This window comes from Callithrix jacchus, chromosome 9, assembly GCF_049354715.1.
Source record: "Callithrix jacchus isolate 240 chromosome 9, calJac240_pri, whole genome shotgun sequence".
NCBI lineage: Eukaryota > Metazoa > Chordata > Mammalia > Primates > Cebidae > Callithrix > Callithrix jacchus.
This window is the reverse complement of record NC_133510.1, coordinates 30,649,308-30,664,289: the sequence shown is the minus strand read 5'-3', so window position 1 is coordinate 30,664,289 and position 14,982 is coordinate 30,649,308. Positions and strand designations below refer to the sequence as shown.

The following is a 14,982-nucleotide window of genomic DNA, read 5'->3' as shown; positions in this document are numbered from 1 at the left end:
GGCCAGTGCCTATGGACTACGGCTCCAGGCTAGCCCCACAGACACAATAAGTTAGTCCAGGCAACAGGCCCACCAAACTGCTAACCCAGAAACCAGAACACCCCATCTGAGGACTCCAGCAATAAGTCTTCCCACCAATGATGTCAGACAGCCTTCCTAGAATCTATGAACTGGCTGACTGGTGGAGACCTTTCCCAGACAAAGCCAGTGTGCAAAGACTAGAATAAGTCCCTACTTCTTAAAATGCACTGACTTTAACACAAGCAACAAGAAACCCAAAAAGCAAAGGAGATATACCACCACCAAAAGAGCACAATAATCTCCCAATAGCTGACCCCAAAGAAATGAAAACATATAAACTTAATGATAAAGCATCCAAAACAACTGTTTTAATAAAGCTCAGAAAACCTCAGGAAAGTAGAGATAAATAATTCAATAAAAGCAGGAAAACAATGAAAGATCAAAATAAGAAGTTTAACTCTTTTCCCATTTGCCCCGAGAATACTCACCAGCAGCACTTGCACCTGCAGTGTTTACCCTGAGATAACTTTACCATGAAATATCTTGCTTTTTTAAATTATTTTCACATTGTTCCAGTAAAAAGGCTTTAGAAACAAAGGACATCATTCTATTTATAGCATTTCATTTTTAATAGTGGTATTTCCACTTACAAAATATAGTAATTCTCAATTGCTGAAACTGTCAAACCCTAGAAAGTGTAGCATTCCTATGCAAATGTCAACATTGTTCTCAAACAATTGTTGACCAAATATTAATCTGATGAATCTGGTTTTTCCAAAATTGATGATTCTGATAATTTAAATAATTCTGATGTTAGTTCTGTTTAGAAATAACTCCAAAAACAGTTTTTATATTTTATTTTCACATTGAAAATCAGTCAGATTTGCTTCAGCCTCAAAACACATGTTTATGCAAAATTAGATGAGTGCTGGCAGTGAGCTGCAGTTTTTTTCTAAACAGAAAGGAGATTAATGGAAAGTTTAAAATTATATGTAGAAAAAACACAAAGAAATTCTTGAGCTAAAAAACACAGTGCATGATATGATAAATGCAATGCACAGCATCAGCAACAGAATTATCAATTGAAAGAAAGGATCTGTGAACTCAAAGACAGGTTATTTGAAAACATATAGTCAGAAAAGGAAAAAGCATAAAATGGAAAAAAGAAAGCTTACAGGATTTATGAGATGGCATCAGAAGCTTAAGAAGGAATAAAAAAGAGACAATAAAAACCTTTTCTTTTTTAAATATTTTAAGTTCTGAGATACATGTGCAGAACATGCAAGTTTGTTACATAGGTATACATGTGCCATGGTGGTTTGCTGAACCCATCAACCTGTCATCTATATTAGGTATTTCTCCTAATACTATCCATCCCTTAGGCCCCCACCCCCAACAGGCCCCAGTGTTTGATATTCCCCTCCCTGGGTCCATGTGTTCTCACTGTTCAACTCCCACTAATGAGTAAAAACATGTAGTGTTTGGTTTTCTGTTCCTGTGTTAGTTTGCTGAGAATAATGATTTCCAGCTTCTTTAAAGAAATAGTAGCAGAAAACAATTCAATTCTGGAGAAAGATATCCAGATACAGAAAGGTCAACAGTCTTCAACTAGATCCAATCCAAATAAGACTACGTCATGATGTATTATAATAAAACTGTCAAAAATCAAATGCAAAAAAAACTCCTAAAACTAGTGAAAAGAGCCAAATCACATATAAAGGAGTTCCAATAAAGTTAACAGAAGTTTTCTCAGCAGAAGTCTTACAGACCAGGAAAGAGTCAGATGATATTAAAAGTGTAGAAGTAATTATAAAAAAACTGCCAATGAAGAATATTGAACCCAGCAAACATTCCCTTCAAAAATAAAGGAGAAATAAAGACTTTACCAGACAAACAAAAGCTAAGGGAGTTTATCAACACCAGACCTGTCTTACAAGAAATGCTAGGGAGTTCTTCAAGCTGAAAGAAAAGGATGCTAATCAGTAACCTAAAAACATCTGAAATATAAAACTCACTGGTAAAATGAAGTAAGTCAAATTTAGAATACTCTAATATTATAATGGTGGTGTGTAAATCACTTATATCTTTGGTATGAAGGTTAAAAGTCAAAACTATTTAAAAATAATAAAAGCTACAGTAATTTGTTAAGGAATACACAATATAAAAAGATGCAAACTGTGCATCAAAAAATAAAATAAAATGTAGGCAGAGAAGTGCAGTAAATGTGGAGTTTTTCTTCTGAGATCAAAGTTAAGTTATCAGCTTAAAATAGCCTGTTATAAATATTTTATGAAAGGCCTGTGGTAACTACAAAAAGAATCTATTTTAGATACATAAAAAATAAAAGGAAAGGAATCAAAGCATACCACCAGAGGAAATCACCTAAGCACAAAGAAAGACAACAAGAGAGGAGGAAAGGAATAAATGATGTACAAAACAACCATTAAAATAATTAACATAATGCCTGTAGTAAGTTCTTACTTATCAATAATTACCTTGCAAGCAAATGGACTAAATCCTGCTATCAAAAGACATAAAGTGGATGAATGTATTTAAAAAATACAAAGCAAGACCTAGATACATGCTACCTGTAAGAGACTCACTTCACTTTTAAGAACACATGAAGATAGAAAGTGAAGGGATTAAAAAAAAATTACTTGAAAATGGAAAACAAAATAGAGGAGGGTGGCTATACTTACATCAAATAAAATATTACTTTAAGTCAAAAACTGTAAAATAAGGAAAAGTACATTATGTAATGATAAAGGGGTAAATTTATCAAGAAGATATAACAATTATAAATATAAATGCAACTTATATCAGTACATCTAAATATATAAACCAAATATTAATATATCTAAAAGAAGCAATAGACTGCAATACAATACAATAGCAGTAGGAAACCTTAATACTCTACTTTCAGCAATGAACAAATCATCCAGACAGAAAATCAATAAGGAAACGTTTAATTTAAACTACACTTTAGATCAAATGGACCTAACAGATATATAAAGAACATTTCATCCAACAGCAGCAGCATACTCATTCTTCTCAAGCACACATGGAACATGCTCCAGAATACATCAGAGGTTAGACCATTAAAAAAGTCTTAACAAATTTAAAAATAATGAAATCATATCAAGTACCTTTTCCAACCACAATGGTATTGCCATGGTTTAAATGTATAAGTCCTTCCAAGATTCATATATTGGAACCTAATATATAATGTGACATTATTAAGAGGTGGGTCCTTTGGAAAGTCATCAGTGATCCACTCTCATGAATGACATTAATGCTCTCATAAAAGAGATTGAAGGAAGCACCCTAGAGTCTTTTGGCCTTCTGCCATGTGAGGCTACAGCATGCATCCCTTCCAGCATGTGAAGACACAAAGAAGGTGCATCTATGAGGAATGGCCCTCACCAGACACTGAATCTGCTGGTACCTTGCTCTTGGACTTCTTAGCCTCCACGATTGTGAGAAATAAAAAATTACCCAATCCAAGATATTTTGTTATAGTAGCCAGAAGAGATTAAAACAGAAATGAAACTAGAAATCAATAACAGAAGAGTTCCACAAAATTTGCAAATACATAAAAATTAACATGTTCAAATTTGACCCAGCAATCCCATTACTGGGTATATATCCAAAGGATTATAAGGACACATGCACATGAATGTTCATTGCAGCACAGTTTACAACAGCAAAGACCTGGAACCAACCCAAATGCCCATCAATGATAGACTGGACAGGGAAAATGTGGCACATATATACCATGGAATATTATGCAGCCATCAAAAACGATGGGTTCATGTCCTTTGTAGGGACATGGATGAACCTGGAAACCATCATTCTCAGCAAACTGACACAAGAACAGAAAATCAAACACCGCATGTTCTCACTCACAGGAGATGTTGAACAATGAGAACACATGGACTCAGGGAGGGAAGCACTACACACTGGGGTCTGTTAAAGGGAAATAGGGGAGGGACAGTCGGGGGTGGGGAGTTGGGGAAAGATGGCATGGGTAGAAATGCCAGATATAGGTGAAGGGGAGGAAGGCAGCAATCACACTGCCATGTGTGTACCTATGCAACAATCTTGCATGTTTTTCACATGTACCCAAAACCTAAAATGCAATAAAAAATATTTTAAAAATTAACATGCTCATGAACAACCAATTGGTCAAAAACAAAATTAAAATGGAAATTAGAAAACATCTTGAGACAAATAAGAATGGACACAACATACCAAAACTTAAAGGATGCAGCAAAAGCAGTTCTCAGAAGTAAGTTTATAGTAACAAATGCCTACATTTAAAAAAAAGAAAATCTCAAATAACCTAAAGTTACAAGTAAATGAATTACAAAGAGAAAAACAAAGTAAGACCAAAGTTAGTAGAAGGAATGAAATAATAAAGAACCTAGCAGAAATAAGTGAAAGAGACTAAAAAATAACAGAAAAAAATAAATGAAACAGAGTAGTTTTCTAATGAAGATTAGTTTTCTAATGAAGAGAAACAAAATTGACATACCTTTAGCTAAGAAATCTAAGAAAAAAAGAAGATTCAAATAAATAAAATCAGAAATGAAAGATGAGACATTATAACTGATACAACAGAAATATAAAAAATCGTGAGACTACTATAAAAAATTATATGCCAACAAATTAGATAAATTTAGAAGAAATGAGTACATTCCTAGACACACACAACATACCAAAATTAAATCATGAAAAAAATTTTTAAATCTGAACAGACAAATAACTTGTAAGGAAATTGAGTCACTAATAAAAAGTCCTTCATCAAAGAAAAGTCCAAGGCTTGATGGCTGCACTGCTAAATTCTATTTAAATAACTAATACCAATTCATCTCAAACTCTTCCAAAAAAATGAAGTGGGAAAAAATTCCAAATTTATCTTATATTGCCAGTATTAATATGACACCAAAGCCAAGTAAGGATACTACAAGGAAATTACAGGCCAATATTCCTTATAGACAGAAAGGCAATAATCCTCAACAAAATACAAGCAAACCAAACTGAACAGCACATTAAAAGTATCATTCACCATGATCAAGTAGGATTTATCCCAAGAATGCAAGAATGGCTTAACATACACAAATCCATAAATGTGATACACCAAATTAACAGAATAAAGGCCAAAATCCATATGATCATTTTAATATATGCAGAAAAAGGATTTGATAAAATTCAACATAATTTCATGATTAAAACTCTCAACAAATGTACAGAAGAAATGTATCTCAACACAATAAAGCTCAGATATAATAAATCTTCAGCTAACATTATGCTCAACAGTAAAAAGTTGAAAGCTTTTCCTCTAAGATAAGGAGAAAGACAAGGATGCTCAATCTTGCCACTTCTATTTAATATGGTACTGTAAGTCCTAGAGAGAGCAATGAGGCAAGAGAAAGAAATAAACGGCATCAAAATTGGAAAGAAAAAGGTTAATTTATCCTGTTTGCAGTTAACATCATCTTATATCTAGAAAACTCTGAAGATGCCACCAAAAATTTGTCAGAACTAGTAAATGATTTCAGTGAAGTTTCAGTATACAAAATCAACATACAAAAAAGAAGTAGTGTTTCTATGTATTAACATAGTCAGGTACAGTGGCTCATGCCTGTAATCTTAGCACTTTGGGAACCCAAGGTGCGTGGATCACTTGAGGTGAGGAGTTTGAGACTGGCCTGGCCAACATGTCGAAACCCTGTCTCTACTAAAAATTAAAAAAAAATTAGCAGGGCATGGTGAAGGGTGTTAATCCTAGTTACTTGGGATGCTGATGCAGGAAAATAATTTGAACGAGGAAGCAGAGGTTGCAGTGAGCCAAGATCACACCACTGCACAGGTGAAAGAGTGAGTTTCCGTCTCAAAAAAAAAAAGAACTATCTGAAAAAGAAATCACAAAAACAACTTCATTTAAAATGGCTAGGAAAAAATAAAATACTTACATACAAATTTAATCAAGAAGGTGAAAGATCTGTGCACTGAAACTATAAAACACTGATGAAAGAAATGAAGAAGACACAAATAAATGAAACAATAACCTGTGTTCATGGATTCAAAGAATTAATATTGTTAAAATGTCCAAACTATCCAAAATGATCTACAGATTTACTGCAACCCTTATTGAAATTCCAATGACATTTTTCTTTATTCATTCATCCATTGATGACCATTAATTAGGTTGATGTCACATCCTGGCTTTTATGAATAATACTGCAAAGAACGTAAGAATATAAAAGAATGCATAAAGAAAATGTTATATATATGTGTGCATATATATACATATATATGAGTATATATATGTGTGTGTATAATACTATTATATATGTGTGGAATGTAATACGATTCCACCTCAAAGAAGAAAATCCTGTTATTTGAGACAACATGGATCAACGTGGAAGACTACGTAAAGTGAAATAAGGCAGTCACAGAAAGGCAAATATCACATGATCTCATTTATATGTGGGATCTTAAAAAGTTTAACTTACAGGAGCAGAAAGTAGAATGGTGGTTACAAGGGTCTGAGGATAGGGGTAGTTGATGGGAGATGTTGGTCAAAGGATACCAAAATTCAAATAGATGGCACAATGTGTTCACGAGAACTATGGTACAACGTAGTAACTATAATAATAATACATTGTATTCTTTAAAATTTCAAATAGATTTTAAGTGTTCTCACCACAAAAAAATTATAAGTACATGAGGTAATGAATATGTTAATTTGCTCAATTTAGCCATTCCACAATGTATATATATTTCAAAACATTGTTATACACAATAAATGTGTACTTTTGTCAACTTAAAAATAATTAAATTCTAAGTAACAAAAACATAAAACAACAAAAAAATTCTCAAATCTCATCATCCAAATCATCTAAAACAGATATGAGAAAGGTGCTCAGTATGAGCCATTCTGAGGCACACCCTGAAATAAGCTATCTGCTCTCAAAAATACAATGCTAAGGAAGATAAAGGTGATAATTCTAAATATTCTCATGCAAAAAGGGAGAAAATGGAAAAAAAAAAAAAAACCATCTGCCATACCCAAGCAATTTTAAAATCCAACCAGGTGAACACCATTTGGTTTCAAGACCTAGAAATAATTTTCTGTAATTCTTGGCTCCACTGTCTGAAGTCAGCGACATGCTCTGGGCTCCGAGTTCTGCCCTCTGAAATTAACCTTATTTTTTCATGAAAGACAGCTTCACAGAAATGTTTACAGCTAAGTGAGCCTGTTTTTCGCTTTTAGAATTTTGGGAATCCAACATCTTCTTTCACTTTATTCTCTTACTGATACTTTCAGGCCCCACCAGCAGCAATTTTACTGGCCTAATATTCCTAAGAACCTTATAGATCTTTCATGTATGTCATGGGGATTCACTCCACTAAACAAAAAAGGCTCCTCCATATCTATGGAGATATTTCTTGGATAATTCCATCTCTATTTGTGACCTCTGCTGAAATGGTTGAGGGGACCTATGAGCCATATGTTCTTCAAAGAGCCTCCTCAATTTAACTGAATACTCTGACCTTTTGATATTTCTGAGGCATTAGCAAAATATTTTCTAGTCACATCCTTGGCTTTCTTTTCAAATCAGGTATTCCTGACAGTGAACATTCTATTTTAACATGTTTTGGAATCTGAATAGGCTTATAATTTTTCAAATATCAAGTTATGAATAAGTTTTGCTTAACAGTTATTCCCTAAATCTCTTTCTCCTCTCACATGTTGCTACAAAACAGCAAGAAAAAGCCAGAGTGCACCTTCAACACTCTTGTTGCTTACAAATCACCTTAGCTAAAATCTAAGTTCATTGTTTACAAGTTTTGCTTTCCACATAACCACAGGATACAATTCAGGTAAGTTTTTTGCCAGTATATAAGAAGGATCCCCTTTCCTCCAGTTTATAACAAATTCCTTATTTCCATCTGGGCCCTCAATAACAGTCCTTTAACGTCTATACCTCACCAATGCTCTGCTTGTGATAATTTAGGTATATTCAGAGGTGATTTTGATTTTCTCTCTATCATGCCCTTCACTTTCTTTTGAGTCCTCAGAGTACAGTCACCAGTATCCATATTTCTACTGAAAGTCTATTCAAGGGAATCTAGGCTTTTTCTATCATGCTTCTCAAAATTCATCCAGCATCTGCCTATTGTCCAATTCCAAAGGCAATTCCATATTTTTTAGGTATTTCTTACACCGGCACCCCACTTCCATCCACCAAAATTTGTATTAGTTTCCTACTGCTGCTCAAACAAATCACCACAAACTTAGTGACTTAAATTAACAGAAATCTATTATCTCACAGTTCTGGAGATCAGAAGACCAAAATGAGTCTCACTGGTCTAAAATCAAGGCATCAGTAGCACTATGTTCCTTCCGGAAGCTCTAAGGGAAAACTCATTTTCTTGCCTTTTTCAGCTTCTAAAATCTGCCTGCAGTCCTTGGGTTGTGGCCCATTATCATGTCAAGGCCACAGTGGTCAGACTCTTTTTTTCTCATATCACATCACTCTAACACTGACTCTTCTGCTTCCTTTTTTCCATTTTAAAAGATTCTTCTGATTAAACAGGGCTCACCCAGATAATCTACGATAGCCTCCTAATCTTAAAGTTGATAAGCAGTCTTAACTTCCCATTGCCATATAATGTAACCTATTCTTTGGTTCCAAGAATTAAGACATGAACATCTATGGGGGACCATTATTCTGCCCACCCTAATGTATCTTTACACGATGATAAATTTTCAATTCTGCTCTATTAATATAGCCTACCATGTAACCTGTTCCCTGCTTTCCTCATATGCTTCATTTCATATCACATGCCCTATGTTTCTACTTCTCTAGACTTCCTCCATTTTCTCAAACGCAAGCTCATTAGAGGCTCAGAACCTTGCTCACACACTTGTCCCTTTCTATTCTCTAGACTACTCTTACATATCCTTCAAATATCAACTTAAATGACTATTCTTCAAAGATGGTTTCGCTGAACCTGTGACTCCTCTAACTAAAATATAGATTCCCATTATATCTTCAGTTTTGCTTCGTATAATTTATCTTACTGGTGATTAAGTCAGTAACTATGTAATTGTTCAATGGCTACTTTTAAGTCACTGTGAAGTCAAAGGTAAGTTCTAATGTCTTCATTTGTTATGTGCCTAACACCTAACAGTATACTGGTTTCATAACAATAACTTATTGGAGGAATGAACATAACTTACTTAATCATCATAACAATGTTCATTTTTTAATTGAGGGTACCGAAGCTCAGAGAAATTAAGCAACTTCACCACAGTAAAACAACTAATGAAATTCTACGTCAGTCTAACCTGTTTCTAAGTGCATCTCTTAATCACTGTGTTATTCCACTCTATTTGGGCACCAAGGACCAACAGTTCAAAGTCCACAGATGCTCACCAACCAATATACTGAAGACAGATACTCAATGCCACCTCAATTTACTCAATGCAGCTGCCTTTGCCTACTAAAGTTCATGGTCTACTACCAAAAGCTGTTCAAAAACTGACATAAGAAGAGTCATGACTTTTTTTTCCCTTTAAAATGAAAGTTCTTTACAAATAACTACTATGCTTATTTTCAATGTACTAACTTGAAAAAAAAAAAAAACATGCTTTGATTTTATCTGCTTCTCTTGTGTGGATTAATGAGATTATAAAATCTGTGAACACTTCAGAAGAAAGTGTATTCCAACAGAGGAAATTATCTATTTTGGGAACCTGGCCAGATTAGTTATTAAAATCAAAGATCTAAAAATCATGCTAACATTGCTAGAAACTCCTAGAACAGTACTTCTGTATGCTTTCATTCCTGATCTCTCATGTACAGAGGAAAAAACATTGTTTTGATCATTATCTTGGAAAATATTTCCTTGGGCAAGATTTTAAAGAAAGTAGAACCCTTTATAACCTTTCAAAGGTCTTTTATTGTCAATATTCACTTCTCTATTGTTTAAAAGCATAATAAGTGTACTTTTGTGACTGCAAGTCAGATTATAGCTGGAAATGACTAGAAAATTGCTGGACCCTTTTTTTGGAAAATTATTGTAATTGGCAAAAATCAAAAGCCATTTTATTAAGGTATGATCTAATTTAGCATCTTATTACTTAAATTTTCAAGCAATTATAAATCAAATTTCAGCAACAAAACCATTTTAGTGATACTATAGTTGCTATTATTATTTTTAAAAGGTATGACTTTAAAATATATATCAATCATTTGTTTTTGTTAGGTATATATAATAAAATAATTTATAGTTTCAGAAAGTACAGAATTGCATGCATCTCAAAAACCACTAAGGAGAAAAACTGGCACAAGAAAAGCAATATTAAATGAACAAAAATCATTGGGAAAGTATATGTCAAGATTTCTTTATTTTAAAGCTGACAGAAGAAGATGGTCATGTTACTGCAGGAAAAATTCAATGGTTCAAAATCACTTCCATTTATTTAGAACACATCTGATAGCACAAAGAAACTTGTATGGTAGGTTTATATGAAACCTAAGAGCATCTCACAGGTTTTGTAATTTGTTACTATTCCCGCTATGACTATGTATAGTGTATATGTATATACTATACAAAATATCTGCAGCACCCTCAACTCACTGTAAATAGAATCTATAAAATTTTCAGAGTCTGATTTTTTTTTCTCTCTAAAGCCAAAGGAAATCCCAACGAAACAGGAAGACTCAGAGCTGACTTCTTAACAAGTTTCCAAATGCTATTAGCAAAGACCTTTCCAAGGTAATGCAAAATGCCACGCATGGTCAAAGGGCCACCTTTTGTCAATTTCAGAATCCAAATCTTAGAATAAAAGGAATCACAAAAGCATAATCAATACATCAGTAATATATGCCTATTGAGAACACGGCATGTAAGAAATACTTGCTGATTGATTGCTTATATTAAATAAAGTCCATAATTGGGCAGAAAATAAAATTTTACATCTTCAAATCTCATAAATATCTGTTAGGCATTTACTCTGTCTAAATATTGGGCTTGGCATCAACAAGGAAACAAAAACAACCAATTCATCAATGCACATGGATATTTAGTTACTATGGACAATTCAAAGAAAACATTTTATGTTCCATATGTATTTTGAACACAATGCCAACCTTGAAGAATTTGACAATTTCAATAAAAATTAATACTAAACATTTTTAATTAACTAGGAAAAGTTATTGATTCCTGAAACTATTTCCTAAAAATTGTTTAGTTTTCTAGCACCAGAACATAAAATGCACAGTCCTGAAGATTTCTATTTGTGACAGATCAGACACTCTTCAGAGGAAACTAGGCAGAATACTAATAAAATTCAAAGAACCCTTGTAAATTTTAAGAGCACTACAAAACCATTTGTTTATTAGGAGCTTTAGATTCTATAAAGCTTTCCAGTTACTCAAATTGGTAGTCCTGAAATAACTTTATTTCCAGTTCATAGGGGTTAAAAATCAGAGATAAAAACAAAATGATATGAAACAAAAAAACCAGAAGCTTAACCCTACTGACACATCTATCTGACTATGTGAAATTTTGCTGACAAAGTAGCCTTATCTTCTTTATTAGATTTGGTCATTGTTTTTAAAGGATTCAATATCCAAACCCCACCCTCCAAAAAAGACCTTTAAGTAAATAAAACATTACCATAAATATTTCTTGCAATAAAAAAATTAATTTAAACAGAAAATTTAAACAATAATTTTTAGACAAGAAAATTGCATTTTAATTTTTTATAAGAGCAAACTTGTTTTAAGTAAATGTAACACATGTGAATTTCCTCCTTTCCCTACTATAAGCTTTGGTGTTAAGTGTCCATGGTGACACATACTGGCTATATCAGGCAACAACACCACTACAGAAACACTCAAGTTTTATTTCATTTCTATTTCTTGATAACATATTTTCTGAAGTGGTTTCCTTTTGCATATCCAACTCTTTAGTAATTATGAGTTGCACTTTTGAAGCCATGGCACCAAAATAACAGCAACAACAACAAAAAATATATGGGTGAGGTGGGGCAAGAAGTTTTAGTCCATCAGATACATTAAACCAAACTCCATATCTCTATGTATACTTCACTATACGTGAATCCAGGCTGTCTGTACACATTCAGCTACCTTTTAGACGCTCTTATTACAGCAACTTTCCACAGACAAGCAATCCTCAAAAGCTCTGGTTAATCAAAGTTGAAGGATTGCTGTATTGGAATTTGCTTCTGACTGCACAACACATTTAAATATAATTTGAGATGTAGACATTTGCGCACAGTTAATATCCATTGACTTCAAAAAGAAGTTGTAAAATCCTAAGTACACAATTAATGATAATACAAGGTACACTTCTAGATTAACATTTACTTGAAATTTTTCCAAAATAATTTTGAGACTATTATTCCCTTTTTCTTGTTTTTGGTGGATGAAGGAAGAATGAGGGTCTTTCAGTGATAAATCCTGCCTCAAATATAGTGTGACTGTGATATACAGTAGGCAAAAATATTCAAAGGCATTACTTATTCCAGAAAGCTACCCTCATAAAACAATTCCTCCAAGCAGGGCACCATTGTACCTGCAACTTTCAGAGATCAGTGTCTTAACCAAGATTAAGTTATCCTGTTTCCTACCTAAATCAATTTCACCCAAACGAGGTGTTTGTGTTATAATTCATTGTTCCCCAGATTCTAAAATCAACCATCTGCCATCGCAGTTTCTGTTCTGTAATTAAGGGGCTATCCATTAGAACTGGCAAGAGTACAAAGTAAGAAGGAGGAGGGTGCGGCAGAGGAGAAAAACCAAACCACTTAAAAGAGATAGGGGTATGTATGTGTCTCACACTGGTCCCTCCACATCTCATCTCAGGTACTGTCATCCATGAGGCAATACAAAGTTAGGACGAGCGGCGAGGCCAACTCCTGCCGGGGGTTATGGGAGCTAAAACCACAGTGGAGATGCAGCACGCCGGGCATACCTTGAAAGAGAAAGGCTTTCGTCCCATTATGCAGCCCCGGGACCTGACGCACTCCGGTCGTGGACTCCCCAAGTTCTAACTCTGTTAAGACGTCAATCTGTAGGGAAGGGTCCACACCAAGCCCCCAAACTGTTGAGGGGTATGAGGGGGGAGAGAGAAAAAGGAAAAGCTTCATCAAAATGCAAGCCTCTTCCTCCAGGGCAGCAAAGAACCGTGTCTTCGCGACAATATTGGGAACTGAAGATGAGAGGCGACTCCCTCCTCCTCAGCCAAGAGCCTTACCTGAGATCAGCAGCCACGCTTTAAATAGCGGAGCACGCAGTCCCATTTCCATGACCTACTTTAAACCCCTCTCCGTGCAAAGTTCCCCCTCAGCCCTCTGACCCTGGACTAGGGGCGTGACCCGCCTCCCGGTCTCCAAAGCAAGCACAGAAAAAAAAAAAAAACAAATCCAAACCCGCCCCCAACTCCAAGCTTCCCATTCCAGACCTACTTTGGGTCCGGGAAAAACGAGGCTTCCCCAGCCAGCCCAGGTTGCCCGGAGGCAGGAGTCATCCCTTTCCCCAGCCCCAGCTTTTCGGCCACTCACCTGCTCCGAGACCGAAGATCAAACAGAATGTTCTCAGTAAGACCCGAGACTCCATGGTGAGGATCTGCTCAGTCCATCGTCTCCCTCTTTAAAAATAAAAATAAAAATCGAAGAGGTTCTTGGAATCAAGCGGGAAAATAGCGTTTGTCTCTCCTGCTGCTGCCTCGGATTTACTGATTAGTAGGATTAATACGCTTTGGTTGTCTAAGAAAGAACAGGGAGGCCTCCCCTGGCGTGTGAAGAACTTAGACCCTCCAATGCGCACATCATTGCCACACGCGGAGCCGAGGCGGCTGCGGCCGGGAGGGGGCCCGGAGGGAGGGGTCGGACTCGCCCCGGAGCAGCTCCGCCAGAGAATTAGCTCCCGAGTCGAATAAAAGCAGCCAAAGACTCGCACACCCAGTGGCAGGGAGGCGGTCCCAAGAAAGCCCTGGCTGGGGCAGCCCCGCACCCGCCCGTCTTCCCAGCCGCCCGAACCTGTTGTAAAGGCAGAGACAATGGAGAGAGCTCGGCGAGACGCGCGCAGAGACTGCTCCTCCGGGGAGGGAGGGGCAGGTCGGAGGAGGCGGGGTGAGGAGGAGGGAGGGGCCGCCGAGGGCGAGGCTGGCTCTCCGCTTTGGTCTCCCGCAAGGGCTCCTCGTGGCCAAACCCTGTCCAGCGAGCCCCGGAGTCGTTGCAGCCTCAGCTCTTCTCCCTCCCTCTCTCGATGACCCGGGTAATGCCAACCCCCTTTCGTGATCGAAAGCTCTAAATCCAAGGGGCTAAGTTGATGGGCGGTCTTTGCCCTCACCCCTCGATTTCGGGAGCGTGTCTTGAAAGACAGGAGAGAAAAAAAGACCACCCAGCCGCAGAAGGCAAGGCTGGAACAAGAAGCGCTCGCCTGCCCTTTAGGGAAAGAAGAGAAGCCCACGTGCACTCGTGCACTGAGCTTCGGAGTAGCAGCGGGATGCAGGGCACTCCCCTTCCAGGGCTTGGGGAGGAAGCCTGCCAAAACTCGCTAGACTGCCGAGGTGGAGCTGGACAAAGTAGACAGAGACTGGCGGAGACGGATGGAGAGCCTGGGAAGCCCCGGGAGTCCTGGTAGAGAGGTTCCCAGCCCGGGGCGGGGCGCTGGAGAGCTTCCCCAGCGCAGAGAGCGCAGAGAACTTGGTCAGGAGGTGTTGGACAGCTCCGGGACCTCGCGCGCCCCCTGCCAAAAACAGCGCGGAGCGCTGGACTGTGGCTCTTCCGGATTAGCAGAAGGCAAGGGGAACTAAGCCAGAGCGTCTGTTCACGGCAAAATGTCTACCTACATAGGAGAGATGATGAGAGAGAGAGAGAGAGAGAGAGAGAGAGAGAGAGAGAGAGAGAGAGAG

General features: G+C 36.9%; 1 protein-coding gene across 1 annotated transcript in view; it reads right to left on the bottom strand.

The window, feature by feature from the left end:
* The window catches only part of NELL2 (neural EGFL like 2), a 396,829-nt gene extending 382,663 nt beyond the window's left edge, over positions 1-14,166 (bottom strand). The window contains exons 1-3 of the mRNA XM_035255757.3: positions 14,105-14,166; positions 13,628-13,713; positions 13,039-13,167 (exon numbers count right to left, since the gene is read on the bottom strand). Of these exons, the coding sequence (XP_035111648.1) occupies positions 13,039-13,167; positions 13,628-13,682 (184 nt within the window). The 5' untranslated portion in view covers positions 13,683-13,713; positions 14,105-14,166. The remainder of the gene's footprint in view (positions 1-13,038; positions 13,168-13,627; positions 13,714-14,104) is intronic.
* Positions 14,167-14,982: the final 816 nt, after the last annotated feature.